This window comes from Chamaea fasciata, unplaced genomic scaffold (genome assembly GCF_029207755.1).
Source record: "Chamaea fasciata isolate MVZ Bird 193981 ecotype frontalis unplaced genomic scaffold, bChaFas1.0.hap1 SCAF_12, whole genome shotgun sequence".
In the NCBI taxonomy this organism is placed as follows: Eukaryota; Metazoa; Chordata; class Aves; order Passeriformes; family Sylviidae; genus Chamaea; species Chamaea fasciata.
This window is the reverse complement of record NW_027094097.1, coordinates 2,732,647-2,751,727: the sequence shown is the minus strand read 5'-3', so window position 1 is coordinate 2,751,727 and position 19,081 is coordinate 2,732,647. Positions and strand designations below refer to the sequence as shown.

General features: G+C 51.6%; 1 protein-coding gene and 1 long non-coding RNA gene across 4 annotated transcripts in view; one reads left to right on the top strand and one right to left on the bottom strand.

Annotated features, from left to right (window-relative positions):
* The window catches only part of LOC136296141 (uncharacterized), a 35,046-nt gene extending 33,685 nt beyond the window's left edge, over positions 1-1,361 (bottom strand). The window contains exon 1 of the long non-coding RNA XR_010722867.1: positions 1,219-1,361. This is a non-coding gene — a long non-coding RNA (uncharacterized lncRNA). The remainder of the gene's footprint in view (positions 1-1,218) is intronic.
* A 2,256-nt stretch (positions 1,362-3,617) lies between these two features.
* PLEKHF1 (pleckstrin homology and FYVE domain containing 1) lies at positions 3,618-11,350 on the top strand. Of its 3 annotated transcripts, none has more exons than XM_066194981.1 (2): positions 3,618-3,677; positions 9,048-11,350. In XM_066194981.1, exon 2 carries the CDS (start codon positions 9,060-9,062, stop codon positions 9,876-9,878), a length of 819 nt encoding a protein of 272 aa, XP_066051078.1. In that variant the 5' UTR covers positions 3,618-3,677; positions 9,048-9,059; the 3' UTR covers positions 9,879-11,350. The 3 variants fall into 3 exon arrangements, with proteins under 3 accessions (XP_066051078.1, XP_066051079.1, XP_066051077.1); XM_066194982.1 differs by lacking the exon at positions 3,618-3,677 and adding an exon at positions 6,696-6,785; XM_066194980.1 differs by lacking the exon at positions 3,618-3,677 and adding an exon at positions 7,523-7,688.
* The last annotated feature ends 7,731 nt before the right edge of the window (positions 11,351-19,081 follow it).

Here is a 19,081-nt window from a genome sequence, read left to right as displayed (position 1 = left end):
ACAAGAGCTTTTGTAAGGATCACTGAGATCAGTGAGCTGGGACTGGCCCCGTGGTGAGGCACACGGGGCTGTGAGTCAGGAGCTCTGGGGAATGTTCCTCAGCTCCCAAGTGATTCACTCTGAGCCAGAGCCCGTTGCTACTGAAGACAATAGCAAATAACCCACTGACTGTTCTGTGTCGGTGACCAAGCACCGTGTGACCAAAGGAAACTCCCTAAGAGTGGAACTCCCGGTGAGAAGGGTACAAACCCCCACAGTTATTAGAATTTATGCTGCACTTCAAGATCCTGAGAATCAAGTGCGGCACACAGGCAAAGCACAGCAGTGCCTCTAAAAAACAAAAGCGCGTTGATTGAACATTGCTTTATGCAAAAGGCAGAGGAGCAAGCAAAGGTTGCTTTCAGGAATCCTTTCATCATTTGGACAATCATTTTGCAGCCAGGCTCCCAGAGCCACTCAAGAAGGCAATTTCCTGCACCAGGGTTGAGAGATGCCCTAAAGGCACAAGCATCCTCTGAAACGGGTTTGCTGGGCAGCAGTTTCAAGGCACATGGACTAGTGAGAATTTGGGAACTGGCACTCTGAAGTTCCAGCCTGTACTGACAGAGCTGAGCACGGATGTGATTTCTGCATCGTCAGACTTGGAAAAACTCATTTCTAAAGCAGGCGGATGAAGCTGGTAGGGCTCCAGAGAGAGAAATCAATCATGGCAACTCACACATTTCTAGAAGAGGCTGATTAGCTGAATCCCCTGGGAGCCAGATGAGACAAACATTCAACCCTCCACACACCACACTCTCACTCAGGACAGAGGTCACTCATCCCTACAAGTAACCTGTATGATGAACACAAGTTGTCTTATTCCTTCATTAGGTCACAGTATGCCAAGTTCAATTCAATCTCCACTGCTAAAAGCTGTCTTGTCCACTGATTAAATGCCCCATGTAGTCAATTAGTTAAAACCACCGTCCATCCTATGATCACAGTGGGTTCCTAACATCCCAAAATTAATCTAAATATTGACTTTTATCCAAAAGAATTTTATCAAATGCCTGGGTTGTTTTTTCTTCTTTTTCAAACATGCACTAAACATACACTGAGCTGAGAATTTAACAGATGTTTTTCTTACTATTATAATCTAATCTTTTCCTGCAGGCTGTTGTAGTAATTTTGCCACTAGAAGATAATAAAAAACATTTTCTCCCCTGCAGAGCTTACCTTTGGCTGACTCAGCTGAGCAGCTGCAGTTTTCTTTACTTGCTTTGAAATTATTGCATCCCAATTGGGCAAGATATTTCTGCTACTGAGAAACAAGTGGCTTTGGAGAAAATGCCAGAGGCAATCAGATGAAGTCTCTTCACCTTGCTCTAGCTGCATTAAAAGCTGGTAGTTTGGGCTGCAGCTTTTTCAAGTGGTCCCACAAATGTTTGGTTTTACAGCCAGGAAAAACAGAGCTCCTGATCCTGCCTTATCAAATAACTCTTAAGATTACTGGTGAAACTCCCAGTTTGTATCTCAGTAAGGAATTCAAACAAGTGTGTGAGAGCTTCCAAAACAAACAAACAAAATACCAACAGAAAGTCAGCTCTCAATTGCAGCTGCCTAATGCTGACTGTAAGCCCAAAGTGTTTCTTGGGGCTTCCTTTGCCTTATGCAACAGTTGCCTGAACACACCTCCAATTGTGACTGAAGAGGGACAAAGGAAAAAACCTTCAAACCCCAGGGGGTTTGGCCAACCCAGTGATGTGCTTGGCTGATGTGTTGTCCAGGTGAACATACTGAGAAACAACAAGAAAAATAAACTGAAGTACCATATCTCAGTAATAAAGACCATGATTAGGACAACATGAGAGCAAATTCAGAATAATTGTAGCACACAGGAGGAAAAAAAAGTTTCAGAGTAATACTCTGTGGCTGGTTAGATCTGAATTGGTCTGACAGCTAAGACAAACTCTGGCATATTTAGTTCAGTGCTTTGTCTATTTATAGTTTACAGATATTTACAGTTAGATCTTGTTTAAAAAAACCACCCCAGCATTCTGTAGAGAATTAATTTCTAAGCTGGGCAGATCTCCCCAGAGTTAGCAGACTGCTCCCAAGGCAGCCAAGGCAGAGACAGCTGGTACTCCAGCTCAACACAAACCAGCTCCCAGGTGTGAGAGCCAGCCTGCAAAGGCAGACCACGCTCCTTCCCCCGACAGACCCCTCAGTCCCACAGAAAAGGCAGGAGGACTGAAAAGATCCCACACCAAAGCCCTCAAGATAACCTGAACCTGCTCAGCCCAGCAGCCTCCCCTCTGTGCTGAGCTCTCTCCCAGGGGTTTATCAGTGACCTGCCGGCCCTCTCTGTCACCCTCCCTCGTACATTGCTGGGCAGCCACGTACTGCACTGAACTTAGTCCATGTCCTCATTTATCTGCTCCTCTGATACAAACACAACGGGTAAAGAAATAAGGTCTTGTGGAAACTCCCGTGATTGCCAAGAACTTTAGCTCTAAAGTGCACCTTGAGCTTCCCAGCCCATGTTATTATAACCAAAGAAAATGAAAACCTGGGGAAAAAATTCTTCTAATACCTTGACAGGTCCATCACTTCCCATTAAAAATAGAAAAGCTGTTACAGAACGTGAGCGAGCACCTGAATTATAGATCAGCACAGGCCTGGGGTTGTGTGACTGCACCTGGCAAGGGCCAGAGCTCGGCTCCCCTGCAGCACCTTCAGCAGTGCTGAGCGGCACTCACAGCCTCTGCCCAGCCATCCCACCACCCTCCTGGCAGTGTCATGAGGCAGGGATGAGGGGGTGGGATAGAGGAATGCAAAAGATTTCCCTGAAACGCCGATTTCGGTGTTGATTGCTTGTTCTCTACACAAATGTCTGTAACTGTAATCACAAAAGCGGTTAGAAGATGTGATCCAAAACTAGGGGAGAGGTCTGGTTTCTGTTTTGGACTAGTGTATTGTGCAGCTCCATTTATAACCCTCTTCCTAACTGTAAAACCCTCTATTATCAGTATTTTATCACTGAAACAATCTTTATACAGTGTCATCCACGTGTGCCATTCTTCTTGATGGAACATTCTGTGATCAGGGGGATGATGAAACTTGAAACTTTAAACTGCGAGCAAACTAAATACACTGCGCTACGCTTGTGGGGCCAAGAGGAGAGTGTGCAGGAGGGTGGTGGGTGTCAGCAGGGCACACGCAGCGCGGGCACAAGCAGCTGCGGGACACACACACACAGTCCTCGGGGAACCGCAGCCAAGGGACACAGGCGGGTATAGGACACAGGCAGCCGTGGGGCACAGGCAGGCACGGGGAATACACAGGCATGGGACACAGACGGGCATGGGACACAGACGGGCATGGGGCACAGACAGGCATGGGACACAGAGGGTCAGGGGACACAGGTGGGCATGGGGCACAGGCAGGCGTGGGACAGAGACGGGCAAGAGCGACCGGCAGGCACGGGGCACACACGGCCAAGGAGCACACACAGGCAAAGGGCACTCGCAGCCCTGAAAGCCTAGCCTAGCCCAGCCTAGCCCAGCCTAGCCCAGCCCGGCCCGGCCCGGCCCTGGGGCGCCCATTGGCGGCCGTGCGGTGGGCGGGGAGCGGCGGCGGGCCCGGCCCTGGAGCGGAGCGGAGCCGCGGGCCGCGGGAGCGGGGCCGGCCGGCAGGTACGGGGCGAGAGGGGCTTCGGCGTGGGGCGGAGGGGAGAGCAGAGCAGAGCCGGGGCTTTTCCGTCCGCCAGGCCGGAGCGGGGGACAGGAGCGGGGGGTGGATGGGGGCGGCCGTGCTCCGGGGCTCGGCCCGGGCTCCCGCGGTGTGTGCTGCCCTCCCGGGGTCCCGCGGTGTGTGCTGCCCTCCCGGGTCCCGCGGTGTGTGCTGCCCTCCCGGGTCCCGCGGTGTGTGCGGAGCCTCCCGGGTCCCGCGGTGTGTGCTGCCCTCCCGGGTCCCGCGGTGTGTGCTGCCCTCCCGGGGTCCCGCGGTGTGTGCTGCCCTCCCGGGTCCCGCGGTGTGTGCTGCCCTCCCGGGGTCCCGCGGTGTGTGCTGCCCTCCCGGGTCCCGCGGTGTGTGCGGAGCCTCCCGGGTCCCGCGGTGTGTGCTGCCCTCCCGGGTCCCGCGGTGTGTGCGGAGCCTCCCGGGTCCCGCGGTGTGTGCTGCCCTCCCGGGTCCCGCGGTGTGTGCTGCCCTCCCGGGTCCCGCGGTGTGTGCTGCCCTCCCGGGTCCCGCGGTGTGTGCTGCCCTCCCGGGGTCCCGCGGTGTGTGCTGCCCTCCCGGGTCCCGCGGTGTGTGCTGCCCTCCCGGGTCCCGCGGTGTGTGCTGCCCTCCCGGGTCCCGCGGTGTGTGCGGAGCCTGCGGCCCCGCTGTGTCTGTGCGCGGTCCGGGCGCCGCTCCCGTGGGGCGGGTGTGTTGTTGGGGTTTCTGGAGGGTCGGGTGTGTTGTTTGGGTTTCTGGAGGGTCGGGTGTGTTGTTGGGGTTTTCAGAGGGACTCTTGAAGTTACCAACTTTACCCGTGTAGCAAAAGGCCGGACGCTGCTCCCGCTGCGGAGCTGTAAGCGGACCCCGCTTGGGCCAGGCGCCTTTTCCAGCGGGGCACGTGAGGTCCCGGGCTTTGGGAGGGACAGGGAATTGTCGCTTTCCTCGGTGGATCCCCCCTGGGCAGCCCGTGCCCGCTGGTAACGAGTCCGGTGAGCAGCGGAGCGGGAGTGCCTCGGGGAGAGCGGAGGGGGTAAGGCTCTGCCTTGAGTTCCGTGGTTTTCCCCCTCCCTCCCTCCTTCCCTCCTTTCCTCCCTCCCTCTGCTGCTTGGGCGCCTCGGAGCCTGGCTGGCACTCGCAAGAGCCACAGCGGAGCTCCGGCTGCCAGCAGCCGGGTTCGGTAACATCAATCTGAGCTCCCCAAAAGCCGCTGCCCGGCCGGCCCCTTGCTCTGGCCCGGCGATGAGCAGCGGTGGCGAGGAGCTTGGTGGCTCAGTCAGTCCACGTCCCACTGGGACTGGTGACATTCCTAAAGGCCTGATGTGACAGCCAGTCCCAAAATGTGCTGAGTTGGGTTCCTCATAAGCATGGCAGGAAGGGGGTTACCAGAGCCTGCCCTCCTTACCCCAGCAGTTACAGCATGCCGGGAAAGAGGGAGAAGCAAGCTGAAATGCCCTCAGGCAGGAAGAGGAGAGGAATTTTGTTCTTCGTGCTCTAAATGCCTGCTCGGGCAGCTGCGTCCTACTTGCTGTCTTTGGTGAGCAAAAGCGTATGCCAGCCCTGACTCCAGGAGAGATTTCTCAGAGCAAAGCAGAAAGAGGGAGTCAGGGAAAGCCACAGAGGCTCGGGGCATTTTCTGCTGGCAGCCCTCAGCAGTCAGGTCTCGGTGTCATGCACCGTCCTGTGCACGGTATGCATGAGGTGTGCAGTGGATGATGCCAAGGCTGTCAGTTCTGCCTGGGAAGGCTCAGGTTGAGCAGCTCACTACATCGATACACCTAAGCTTTAGATACATACAGACTTGAAAAACATACCCCAGACTTGTTGACCCGTGAGCTTAAGCTGAAATGCTGTGCCTGGCAGGCATCAACGTGGCTGTTTATAATCACAAGTGAACAAGCACTCATTGTTAAGTGTTGTGGCGTGCTTACTTGTGGAGTGCCAAGCTCTATTTTTTTTTTTTCCCTTTGAACATGTCATATTCACTGCACAGTATTTGATCACATGCAGAACCAGCAGATCTTGATGAAAAAAACAACCCCAGAATTCGCCATGCCAGAAACTTCTGTGAAAAGCAGCATACCAGAAAAACACATCTTGCCACCCTGATTTCAGCTGGGTAAGCTGCTGCTGCTGCATGTGGTACGTGGGCATATGCAGCACTTGGTAATAACCATTGTGACCCTGCTGACCTGACGCAGCAAACTTGAGCAAACAGGAAAAAATCATTTACTAAAAGGAATAAAATAGATTAGACTTCTTTGTTCCAAAGGGAGAGGCTCTCATCTCCCAGGAAAGGAGACCATAGTAACACTCAGCAGCTATCTTTATTTACCAGATTCACAAAGTGCTTGCATTCCAAAGCCAAACTGTGGATTATTTGCAGTGAGTCACAGTATGAACATGAAATTGGGTTTTATGTGGTCAGTCAAGCTGAGTGCTGTGTGGAACTCGGGGCAGGATGGATCTGGCTTGTGGTGGGATGTGATGAGTCAGCCCCTCAGACGCTGTTTCTCCCCCCCTACCTGAGCAGGAAGCACACGGGGATAGAATGAGTTGTCCAAGCCTAGAGGCAGGCACTGTAAATCCCTCTTCTACCATTTTTTTTGTTGTTGTTTTACTTTTTATTATGTGTATGTGCTGTTCTCTAGTCACTTATGCCTGAGGGGGAAGAGAGATGGAAGGAAAACATTCTGATTTTGCATCCCAGGAAAACTCCTTCAAAAAATAACCTGGGCTAGAGCAGCCAACAATTTTAGTCTTAGCAGAGAAGATTTTCCCACAACAGAACAGAGCTGGCTTTTCTTAGGTTAACTCGAGATATTTTAACTAGGTAGCAAACCAGAGGGTGAAGTAAGGACATACCTGCAGGTAGAATGTGTAATGAGAGCTCACCTTCATTTTTTTTTTTCACACTACAGGATTGTGTCCAGCCCCTTCTCCTTTTGCTCTGTGCAGTAAGTCCAAGAGGTTTCTGGCCTGTGCAGGGGACCCAGGTCAATGCAACAGCTAAAGCTTTCACAGCAGCAGACCTTACAGCTCCTCCTTGAAAATGAGCTCGGGTTTCCTGGCTCTGTGCAGGCAAGGTCTTTATATCTTACAAAATATTTTCGTTTCCACTGGAATCTGGTGTGCAGAGATCCCTAGAAATATAGTCATGTCAAGTTCCATAAGTTCTTTAGGGGTTGGGCCATGCTTCTAAACTACATAAGAGAGCTGGGCTGAGAGCTCCATAACCCAGCAGCGTGAGGAGAAGAAACTGGTGGGACTGCTTTGGTTTATCCCATTTGGTGTTGCTGGTGCCAAAAGTTCCTGACAGTATATCATTGCATTCTTTGCACACCAAGGATCCCAAGCTGTGATTGTAGTTTTTCCTTTATTGCGTACTCATCTTGCTGTTTCACACAGAAACTCCTCATCCAGGGATTTGTGGAGAGACTAGATCCCAGGATAGGTGAGAGTCCAGGTAGCTCTAATCAGGGAGTTCGATGCACAGTTGTGGACAACAGTTTGCCCTACCTGTTTGTTCTTCAGCCTAATTTGTGTATTTAAGAGGGAGAGGGTAAAAACACATGGCACTTACTGCAGCAGGGCATCTCCTCTCCGTGCACACATCCACTCAGGCTGATGGATCCAGGTGGGGAATGGAGACTCTCTCCTCTCTGATGACAAGTAACAGATCCTTTGCCCAGCTGCTGCATTTCTGATCCATGGCAGGTTGGTTGGGGTGTGGTTTCAGCCCCTGCTGCTGGAGTCAGCCCCTGGATTCTCCCTCTGGCTGCAGCCTGGCCAGAGCAGTCAGTAAATGTAAACTACCCACCCACATGAGTGGATGTGCCCAACACTGCCCAGCTCCATCCAGTGCATTCCAGTGCTTTGAGGCCCTGAGGATACACGTCCTTCCCGCAGCTCCATGGGGACCCCGAGGAAGGCAGCTCTTCAGGAGCACTCCCCACTCAGTGCCTCTCAGTGAAAGCTGTTTCTGCAGGGTAGGTCACTTCGTTTAGGTCTCATGGATAAACCTGTGTCTTGGCCTTGTGCCTTTTGACCCTAGAGAAGGAAGTTTTGGGAAGTCAGAGGAATTGCCTGGTCTCTCTGCCAGATGGGTCAGGTGGGGAGGTACGCGGTGTGCAGCAGCCTTCAGCAGCAGCTCTGTGGTTTCCCTTCCAGCACAGCAAAGGGGTGATTGGGGGTGAGGGGCAAGGGTAGACTGTCCCACACACACAGGACCCAGCATATTGTCATCCTCCTCCTCCTCCCCTTCCCTCCAGCCTCCTTGGCAGCAGCGATCTGGGCAGGGAGTACAGGGATGCCAGTGGAGAGAGCTCTGCGTGAATGGTTTGATGAACCATTAGCAGCCACCAGGGTAACAACACATGCCCCTGTGATCTCGGAGCTGCCTCGTGATGCCTGAGCTACCTCGCTGCAGGAGGAAATGACTCACATTCCCATGGCCAGCTGGCCTTGGGGCAGCACCCTCCAGCCTACAAGGGGCAACAAAAAAAAATCGACTTACAGGGAGCGCCTTCCTTATTGCAGACTGCCAAGAGCAAGCAGCTGCTTTCACTTCAGAGTTATCCTTACCTGTGTTTCCTGTTAGAGCAAAAACACAGCACTCTATCAAACCCCCAGATTGTGTGAGAAGGAGGGTGCAGAGGTGTGGGAGAGATGAGTGTGCTGCATTCCACTTCCCCTTCGGCAGAGCTCACACTGTTTTCAGATTGAGGTGTCTTTCATTTGGAAGCATCATCAGTCCTGGGATAATGGAGGAAAGGCTTAGCTTGTGTGGCTTTATTCACATCATGAGGGCTTTTTTAATTTCTTTTTTTTTAACCTTTTTGTCATGCATGGAAGACAGCAGGAACAAGTGATACCACAGAGTTTTCTTTTGTTCTTGCCTCAGCTCTGGCCCAGAATGGAGCTGTGGGGGGTGTGTGTGTCTGTAACCAATCCTTGAGAAAGCAGGTGTGCCGTCAGAAATGGGAGGCTGTGGATCTATGGATCTGCATAAAATCAGGTTCAGGCCAAGCAGCCTTCTTTTCTACGGGCACACAGGGAGACTGGTAAAAAGCACAACCAGGAAGACCTGGCTGTGCCTTCAAGGGCTTCCACTGCTGCAAATTGAACCATCCCAGTATAGGCTGGGCTGTTGCAAAATGAGGTCAGAAAGTTGGAAGAAGATTTTATTTAGAAAGGTAACACACTGAAGCGAGGAGTGCTGATGAGGTTACCTGTACCCTCAGATTGCATTAGGAGCATCTCACCTGTGCATACACTGGCTGCTCACCTTCACCCTGGTGCAGATGTCTGCAGTGTCACCACCTCCCTCTTTGTTTTCCTCTCTTCAGAGTGAGCTGGAGATGGTGGACCACCTCGCAAACACCGAGATCAACAGCCAGCGCATTGCTGCTGTGGAAAACTGCTTTGGGGCTTCTGGACAGCCCTTGGCCTTGCCAGGCAGGGTCCTTCTGGGAGAAGGGATTTTAACCAAAGAATGCCGCAAGAAACCGAAGCCTCGCATATTTTTCCTTTTCAACGACATCCTGGTCTACGGCAGCATAATCATCAACAAAAGGAAGTACAATTCCCAGCACATCATCCCCCTTGAAGATGTCACTCTGGAGACGCTGCCAGACACCTTGCAGATGAAGAACCGCTGGATGATTAAAACCTCCAAGAAATCCTTTGTGGTTTCGGCCGCCTCCCTGACGGAGAGGAAGGAGTGGATCAGCCATCTGGAGGAGTGCATCAAGCACCTGCTGACGAAGACGGGCCGGCAGCCCTGCCGGGAGCACGCTGCTCCCTGGATCCCCGACAAGGCCACGGACATCTGCATGCGCTGCACGCACACCAAGTTCTCCACGCTCACCCGCAGGCACCACTGCCGCAAGTGCGGCTTCGTCGTGTGCGCAGACTGCTCCAGGCACAGGTTCCTGATGCCCCGGCTGTCCCCCAAGCCCCTGAGGGTCTGCAGCCTGTGCTACAGGCAGCTGCTGGCAGAGGAGAAGAAGGAGGCAGAGGCGGATCGGGGGCAGGCGGAGCCGATGCGCTCCGCCGGGGGCTACGAACACTCCAGCGGCGATGACAGCGACAAGTCTGACGACGAGAAAGCTGAGCAGTGGCCAGCAGACACTGAGTTTTATACCTCAGCAGTGTCCTGGTCATCTTTCCACAGCTGACCTCCCTGGGAGCTGGTGGCCTTTAGACACTGGGAAGCCAAGCTCTGGCCTCCAGTGTGTGTCCTTCTCGATGTTTTCTCTGGAGGCCGTGCCCAGGAAGGTGAGTCTTGGCCCCTGTGTGTGGTGTCAGGGCAGAGATGAGGGTACCACCCCTCTGCGAACCCCTCATATGATGTGAGCACAGAGAGAACAGCTCAGGAGGAGCACCGAGGACTGGGGCGGTGCCCTGTGGGTCAGTCTTGGCCAAACGAGCTCACCGTCGGTGCCTTATTCTTCCTCTCTGCTAAAACACAGCAGTGTGAACATCTCCTTTGAAATGTCTTGAGATTGGCTCTTGGGAGAAAAAGGAGCAAGAAATCCTGGAGTGAGCACATTTGCCTGCTCACAGTGTGTTCCTCTGTCACAGCAAGGGCCACTCTGGATGCCACTTTCCACGAGCGTTCTGAGATTCTCGCTGCAGGCCAGCCAGCCCGAGGGAAGAGCTGCTCATCCCTGCCCTGTAAGGCTCCGGCTTCCCTGTCTTCACCTGCTTCTCTCCGGGTTGGAAACACTTCAGAGAATGGGACTCTGAGTGCAGGGAGCTTGTGTGAGGCTCAGTGTGAGCAGCCCTAGCAAAGCACCGGAGCATCCAGCTCTCTCAGATGGAAAGGGGCCATGGCCTGGGCCAGGAGGAGGAAGGAGAGTGGAAAGGGACGGGGAAAATGACACTGAGCAATGAAATCTGGAGGGAGAGAGGTGCTGCAGCTCACTCGGTAACTAAGTGCAGAGCCCAGATCTCAAACACGGGCAGTTATACCAGATTACTAGAAACTTGAAAAACTCAAGCCTATCAGGTAAAATGACAGCCCAGGGAAGACTTGTTAAGTCTTTAAAAATCCAGGAAAAAGCCCCAAATTAAGATCCTGGGAAGTACAGCACTTCAACTTCCCTCCTGGGCTGCTGCCCAAGGCATTGGATTCTCACTTGTGGGCTCACCTCCTGCCTTATCAGTCTCATGAGTCCAAAGTTAAGGTCCTTTATGCACTTCAAGCATGGGAGCCAAAGACTTTACAGTTTACTTGAGATCAACTTTAAAGTTCAAATTCAGTTAGAAATAAACTGTGTTTATTCAAATATTCTATCCTAATGTAGCGTGGGAGTAAATACAGAGGAAATCAGACAACAGCAATTGTTTTGCAGCAGACATTTCTACAAACTCTGTTATTACTTTTAGTATATTTTTTGTATTGTGTGTTTTGTGGTCTGGAAAAGCAACATTGGCTGGGAATACACTGCCAATGTTCTAAAATGTTTCCTTACCATGACCTGTTACAAGCAGTGCAGTGCTTGACAAGATGGCCATGGGTTTTTTTAAATTTCAGTTCAAGACAATTATTCTTACTGTTTTTTATAAACTGCTACTGTTCCAGTGAATTTGTATCACTCGGCTGTGTGTGAATAAAGATATGGCCAAGAGGAAGGAGCCAGGAAAAGAGGACAATAAAGTGTGTTATGATTGAACAAGAGTCTTAACAAGAGCTGGGATCCAGGCCTGGCCAGCCCAGCACAAGTTGTGACTCCTCAGCTGTGGGGAGACTGCTCTGGTTTCTGTTTTCTACTTGAAAGGAAGGGCATCAAATCTGATGCTTCCTTTCTATTTATACCACGTTGTTTTCTGACAGACTTTTCCCAACTCTTCTGCAATCCCCTGCAGTAGTCTGTGTTTATTGGAATGGTATTTTTCCGCTGGGGACACGGCTCAGAGTGGGCCAGCAAACGTTATGACCTAAGCAGATGTTTTTGGGCTTTAAAGCAATAAGGACACCGAGTTCTGTTTTTTCTATCCCTCTCCAGGCTTAGTTCCTACCTCTGCACAGCAGTGGTTGTTTTTTCAAAGCCTCCCACCCAGCAGAAGGGTGTACATGCTATGCAAACAGAAAATGACCTTCAAAATAAACAGCCATTGGTGTGGTTCACGAGCCAAAAATAGCCCAGCTGCTGAATCTGCATCCAGTCAGAATTGTGTTGCAGTTTTGAACCTAATCCTTAGTTCTGTTAGAGATCAGCTTACTTTATGTGTTCGAAGGTCTCACTATTGCCAGCCTCAAAAGACCTATGAACTGCTTTTATGCTCTAATGAGGGACAGGCACGCCTCTAAAGAATGCCTTCTTGGTGAGCAAGAGCTTCTCTTAATCACAGCAGGGGAAAAATAGCAGAAAAAAACAAACAAACCACCAAAACCAAGCCAGCCTCTTTTTTTGGTGCACGTTGCTGATGGCTTTTGGGAAAATGCACACACCTTCCACCAGCTGGAAGCCCCAAGAGACCAAGCAATTCTTAAACTTTTAATGCCTATGGTAAAAGGATCCTGCCCAGGAAAACATGGGGAAATTTAAACAAAGCCTCTCCCCTGCTTCCTGAAGTTCTGTTGCGGAGCTCAGCACTGGGATTAGAGCCTGGGGCTGCTGGCTTCTGGCCTGCTGAACACATGGGTTTTAAATCACAGGCTGTGTGCTGTTACAGTCCAGCTCGGAGTTTTCCAGCCTGATTCTATCTCCAGTGCATTAATAGGGCATTTCCTGATGGTCTGTGCTCTTTCTATTTAAGCTAAATGAAGGCCTTACCAGAGATTCATTCCAGTTTGCAGCCCCACGTGGCCAGGAAGAGCAGCAGCTCTAGGGCTCACTTTGGGAAACATCTGCAGGCTGGAGGGTTTGTGGGGTCACAGCCTCTTCCTGAAGGGCTCCCAGACATGAAGGATGGGGATCATTGGCCAGAAGAGGCTCAACCCCTGGCTGAAGGTGTCCCCATTGCACGCCATCCTCTTCTGCTCTCCAGAGCTGGTTAGAAGGGGAGGAAGAGGATGGCACTGGTGCAGCAGCCAGTCATGAAAGCTTAAGAGAAGGTAATGGGGAGATTTGCTCTGCAGATAAACTGAGAGGATCAAAAAGGTTCAAGGAAAGCTGTGTGTTCTGCTGTCCCAAGGCAGAGTGCAGGCACACACCAGCAGCTCCCAGCACGGTGCTGACTCAGCATTCACAAGCACTCAGGAGGCAGAACTGAGCCAGCTGCTCCAACCAGGTCTTGCTCCCAGTTTCTCAAGCACTCAGTTTCTATCCAAGCTGGATTCCTGGCTCTGCCACAGCTCACAGCCTCTTCCAACTCACTCCTGCTGCAAGGCAGTTTCTCATGTTCCTCACTGAGCCTGGACTTTTGATTAGGAGGAGGAACTGAAGAGCGCACACGGTCCCAGCTGCTCCTGAGCTGTAAAGTGGTGTCTCCAAGGAAAAGTACAGGCTTCTGTTTCTCACCCTTTCTGCTCCAGGCCATGGACCTTTAAGAATGGTGCTGGCCGGTAGGGACTGTTACCCTGCTATCCCGTCCATGGTGGACACAAAACAGCTGCAAGAAACCCTTGCCCAAGACCTGTGTGCTGGGGATGGTGTCCAGGGCACCCGGAGAGGAGCACAGGCTGCACTCCAGGGTGTACACACTGCAGGGGCGATACCCAGCCAGCTCTGCTTGATGTTACATTTCACAGGCAGGAACAGCCCCAATGCCATGTAGGTGTAGGGGAGAGAGCCTCTCCTGCCTGTGACCTTGTTCAGAAAACCTCCAACGGCAGCCAGTGCTGCGGTCCTGTGCTGCAAGTGGAGGAGAGGAGGCAGGCAGGGAGGTGGTGTGAAGGGCTGGTGAACCCTGAGCAACACCAAAGCTGGCATTTGACTTCAATTCCAGTAAGGGCAGGAAATGCAAAGAAGCGATGAGCAGGTTTTCTGTAAACCTCTTAACGGAGACGTTCACAGCCCAGAGCGAGGTACACAACCTCCCAGACTGTGATGGTAGGAAGGTGAGAGAAGAAGGAGGAGGGCAGCTAGATAAAAGGTTTTGCTTTAGCAAAGACCGATTGTGCAGCACCTTCTGTTGCACACAGCCTGGGGCGGAGCGTCTGTTGCCGGCAGCCGTCCTGCTACCTGTGATCCTGCCCCATGCAGCAAGGGATTGCTGAGCTTTGGCCAACCTCTCCTTTTTTTAAACCATAAACACGTGTTTTTGTGACAACCTACGGAAAAAATGGATTTGAGAAGAAAAAAGCATTAACTCAAGGCCAGACAGGTCTCTTTCCCTCTAACAGCAACAAGAAAAAAAATTCACGTGTTTTTTTACAGGGAGAGTTACACGTAAGGTAAAACCGGAGCCTTAGTGGCTTCATCTAAAAAGGGTTTCCAGAGTGCTTTCAGAAGTGCCCCTCACTCATCCTCAGATGGCTCAAACAGCTCCAGTAGGGCTGGGAGCCAGAACCAATCCATAAACCAGAGCCACCAGCACCCAGGTCACAGAGCCTTCCCTCAGAGCCTCTGACTTGGTGAGCGCTCAGCAGCAAGTTCCAGGCAAACTACTGAGAGTCTCTAGAACCTCCCCACAATGTCCCTGAGCACACCTGTTTCCTGTCTGAGCAGCCTCCAAGAGCCAGGTGGTGTTCATAGTCCAGAAGGGCTGTGCACACCCTGTGAGGCAGCCCTGCTCCCCAGGCACCCTGTGGGCCACAGCATGCTCCCCCTGCACAGCCCCTGGGCAGGAGGGAGCCTCACACCACCTCCAGGGCTGTCTCCTCTCTGGGGAGAGGCTGCTTTTGACTGGCCTGGCAGCATGCAGCTGCTCTCCCTGACACACTTCTATCCGTGGCTGGCTGTGGATCTCAGGGGAGCAGCAGCGATGCTGTGCACTAACCCCGCTGCAGCTGCAGCTCAGCTCTCTGCTGGGGCTCAGGCAGGGCAGATGCCTTCCCCCAAACCTCAGCAGAGACAGCCTGGTGTCAGCACATCCGTCCCGCGGGCTGTGAGGCTGCATTTGTTCATTCAGCAGCACCAGGCTCGGGGCAGAGACAACCCCCGAGGGCTGAGCAAACCCCTCTGTCTGCCCTGGGTCCCACAGGCGCTCGGGGTGTCACACACTGCAGCCATCTGTCTGCAAGGAAACGGCTTCAATGATGAGAGGATCTGCAAAATCCACTGGCAAAGAGCTGTTCACGTGGGGAGGATGACAAATGGAGACTGTCACGCTTGGCTACTTCAGGACTTAACAGTACCGCTGCTACTCCCTATAGTACAGCAGTTGGAGGTGTGTTAGCTCCGTAAGAACGGAATCTGGAATGCAGCTGGTGTAGCCCTGGCGCAGGGGCAGCCCTTACAGCCCCCTGGAGCAGCAGAGCTCAACAATCGGCCAGGAAGCACTGCTCACAGCAGCTGACATCCTCCCTCTCTCCTCAGGGACACTCCAAAGCCCAACCATGGCTGTGTCATAGAAGGGATCCAAAAGGGTGTGTTTGTTGGTTTAGACCTTTCCCCCCATTCCAGCACCCCTCACCCTTTGAGAGAATCATCTGGGCAGTGCATGAAAAATGGGGGAGCCCCCAGCACTGGAAATGCTGCTCCCCTTGGGAAATGGGGGAAAGGCTCTGGTGCTGGAAGCTGGCAGAGGAGCTGGTCATTGCCCAAGCATTAGCAACACAGCACCCTAGACACAGACTTTGACAGGCTGCTCCAGAACAGATGTGGTTTAACAGCTGTCTGGAGGCTCATCACCTCCCACACAGCTCTGCCTCCCACTCAGAGCACTGGAACTTTCTCCTCCTGCTCATCCTCCCCACCAGAATTTGCCTCTGGAGGCTGGATTTTCCTGGGGCCAGCTCATCCAGCTACACTGGGACGAGGCTGCAGAGAGCAGGGCCTCCCTCCCAGCTGTACCAGCCCTGCACAACAGGCACCTCAAGGTGAGTGTGAGCTGGAGAGTTCCTGGCTGCAGCTTTAGGAATGACAGCAAGACGGGAAGAGAAGCAGCTTTTAAAATTTATATATATATATATACAGAGAGAGAGAGAGAGAGAGAGAGAGAGAGATTCTGCAAAACAAAGCAATAGCATGACCAAATCTTAATACAACTTCCACTTTAAAAGGGTGTGAATAAAGATCTCCCTCTTTAAAAACATGGCCTAGTGCTTTGGGTTCAAATGGCTTGAAGACATTTTCTCTGTGGTGCAAGTAATAAAGGCATTTGGTTTAATTTTTAAGTTGATATTGCAATTTTGAGATCATGAAGTAACTGATTGCAACTGATGGGCCAGGAGAGGTCAGGTCCTCTGCGTAATCACTTGTTTGTACATGGGAAACCAGTGAGAGAGGAAGGCTCCACTCCTGAGCAGAATAAAAGGCACAAAGGCAAATGGGCAGGTCTTCCCAAGCACAGGAAACGCCTTTTGTACAACACAGAAAATGCCAAGCTTTTTTCAGAACGCGATTGCTCTGGCAGTTCGTATGTTGTATTTTACTCACATGTGTTGGCACAACACTGCAGGAGTTGGGAGAACATGAAAGCAGTCTTCCTAACCCAGAGCCAGAATTTACCTATCCCAAAATCATGAGGGACAGCATCTAAGAGGCACTGACAGAGCAACACTGCTGCTGCTTTAGTCTCTTGTCAGTCTCTTGTGGAGGCCGGTTGGTCCTGGCCCCGTGTGACCAGTCCTCACTCTCAGTCTGCCTAATCACTGTCTGAACACATTTTTGTTTTGGCACTTCGAGCATCCTGTGCCAATTAGCTTCACAATTCCCTGTCACACGGTGTGAACAAGCATTTCCCCTCACCTCTGCCAGCTGAGGGGGTGCACCCTGCCTTCTACACCACAGCATAGTTCCTCCCATTGATCTCTGTGCCAGTCACAGCTGTGACAAAGTCTCCCTCCATTGGTGCCTTTTGCAGGCCAAACAGTTTAAACCAGCCCATCTTTACACAGGTGCCCTTCCCATACCGTGTTACTATTCTCTGTATCCTTCACAGCTCTGCAATGCCCTCCTTGGCTCCGAAAGGACCAACACAAGTGGACCAAGCAGGCTGCACAGACTATTCAAGGTGAGGCTGCTACCTGGATTTGTTCAGTGACCTAACTACATTTACTTCTTGGTTTCCTTTCTGTCCTAACCTTCTTGTTGCCTTCTGACTCACTGCTGAGCACTGAGCTTGTGCTGTCAGAAATCTGCCCAGTGACCTCAGGCTCCTTCCTGAGAGAAAACAGGTCAGCACTCCGCAGTCAGGGTTACGTGGCACTTACCAATACCCAGGGCTCTGCTGACCGCAGGCTCATGGCAATGTTTGGAGCTGCTGGCAGGCACTGGGGTGCTGTGGGAAGGTGGCTTTGCTGCCCGATAAGGTTTTGAAATCTTGCAGATAAAGCAGAGCATCCCCTCTCTTCCTCGCCGGGGCAGCACAGCTCAGTGTGACCTCATTTCCCTTTGCCACCAGCACACAGAGCTGTCCTTAGAGCACAGCAGCAGCGGCAGCACAGAGCTGGGGCTCTTGGGCTAAGCCCAGCAGTGCCTGGGTTTAACTCGGGAGCACAGGGACTGCATCCTCTGGGCAGGGCTGAGAGATGATGCGGCTGGAAACGGAGCTGCTGCCAAAACACTGCAACCACATCGTTAAACACTTGGCACGTGCAGCTTTCCATGAATATCCGAGGTTCCCAAAGACAGGCCAAGGCTGACCAAAGGACATGGGGCAGCTTTGATGCTGGGGTGTGAGCAGCCAGTAGTTGGTTAATTGATTTCCTGATTGCTATCTGCAGACACCATCCAACTTTGGTCTGTTGCACAACAATACAGCACAGTTACATTACTCACAACACAAATACATACCTTTGTCACAAGGCAGCTTAATTAGTAAGAGCACAGGACTTTGAAGATGTAAAGCACTACAAGAGTGCTCCTTTTATCCTCGCCGGTACTTCTCATTAGTGGCACAATGTGAGGGCTAATCTTCACCCCATCCTCACCAGGGATGTGCTGCTGCCACTGTCAGCCGCCCCAGTCCTACCGGGCCGGGCTGAGGACGTGAAAGTCCGAAATTAGGATTAGCCTGACCGTCAGCATAGGCTCCTGCAGAGTTAAACTTCAGACAGCAGAAAGCCTCAAGTATGCAGGCGGCTGCCGGGCAATGGGAGGCTGTTTGCTGTGGTTATGGAACAAATATTTTATACACAGATTCCTGGAGAGAATGGCTGGGAAAAAGCATGTGAGCCCCTTTTATGGAAGCCAGCAAAACCAGACCCAGGAGCCTTCCTCACCAGCACCCTACTTAGCCTTTTATTACTGACTTTGTTCCTGCATAAGCCATTAATAAACTGCACTTTGGTCAAAGTCTGCTGCATGAACTGTGGCTCACAGCAGGCAGCTGATTCCTACTGATACTTCAGCAAGTATTCTGCCTCAATTTACTGTTTTCTGGACCATTTTGCCCTATCCCCTGCTTTGTTGAGTAACCAAGCATTTGCTCTTGCACGCCGTCTCTCACAAGCCCGAATATTAAATTCAGCTTTTGTGTCTTTTGTATCCTACACTGCTCTAAACGGGAGCAAGTTTCTAACTTAGAATTTTGAAATACCAGTTATGTAGGGCGTAAAATTTACCTGGACGAGTGAGGCAGAAAAGTGAGATGGCCCCCTCATTTTTGCCCTGAAAGAGTGGGATTTGTAGAGGCAGAGAGGTTTGGGTAAATGCAGATACCAGTCAAAAATCAGAGCTGCCCTGGGCACTCCTTTCTTGCAGAAAACTTCCATTAGTATCAAGCAGAATTGTGTGCCAGGGAGAGGGCAAAAAAGGAGAGGAAATACCCATTGGACAGTTAGCTGGGTGAGAACAAAACCTAATTTGGGGAATCTATAGCAATATCAGAAGAATGAGGCTTACCTACCAGGCCAGGCTTTACTCCTTAAGGGGAGGCAGATCTCCTCCAGCTGTGAGGGAATGCCAGCTCCTGGGGAGGTATAGTTGAGGCTAAACCTGCACTGGCTCCATGGTCTCTCCCACTGCAAAGAGTCCCATCTCTGTGAATGTTCAGGAGCTGATTCTGATTCTCCAATTATTTTGCCTTAACATCTGAGCACAAGGGCTGTTCAGGGAGCTGCAGCAGGACGAGGTAAAAATAAGACCTTCAAAGCTTTTGTGTTTTTAGAATGAACCCAAATTACAAAGATTGTTCATCATATCTCACTGACTGGTACAGAAATAAAAGCCCCTTCATTCTGTCTTCAGATTTCATATACAAAGTAATCTGAGAGTGCCCTACTCCAAAGCAGCATGTCAGAGCACAGGACAGATTTCATTTCACCGTAAATCACTCCTGCCTACTGAAGCTGAGCAGGAAATAAGGAATACAAAACATTTGCATC

Bases quoted from the DNA above. Each gene is read 5' to 3' on its own strand.
- PLEKHF1 (XM_066194980.1), top strand. From the start codon at position 7,524: ATGAGTGGATGTGCCCAACACTGCCCAGCTCCATCCAGTGCATTCCAG. The intron at 7,689-9,047 runs GTAGGTCACTTC...TCCTCTCTTCAG, and splicing joins GTGAAAGCTGTTTCTGCAGG to AGTGAGCTGGAGATGGTGGA.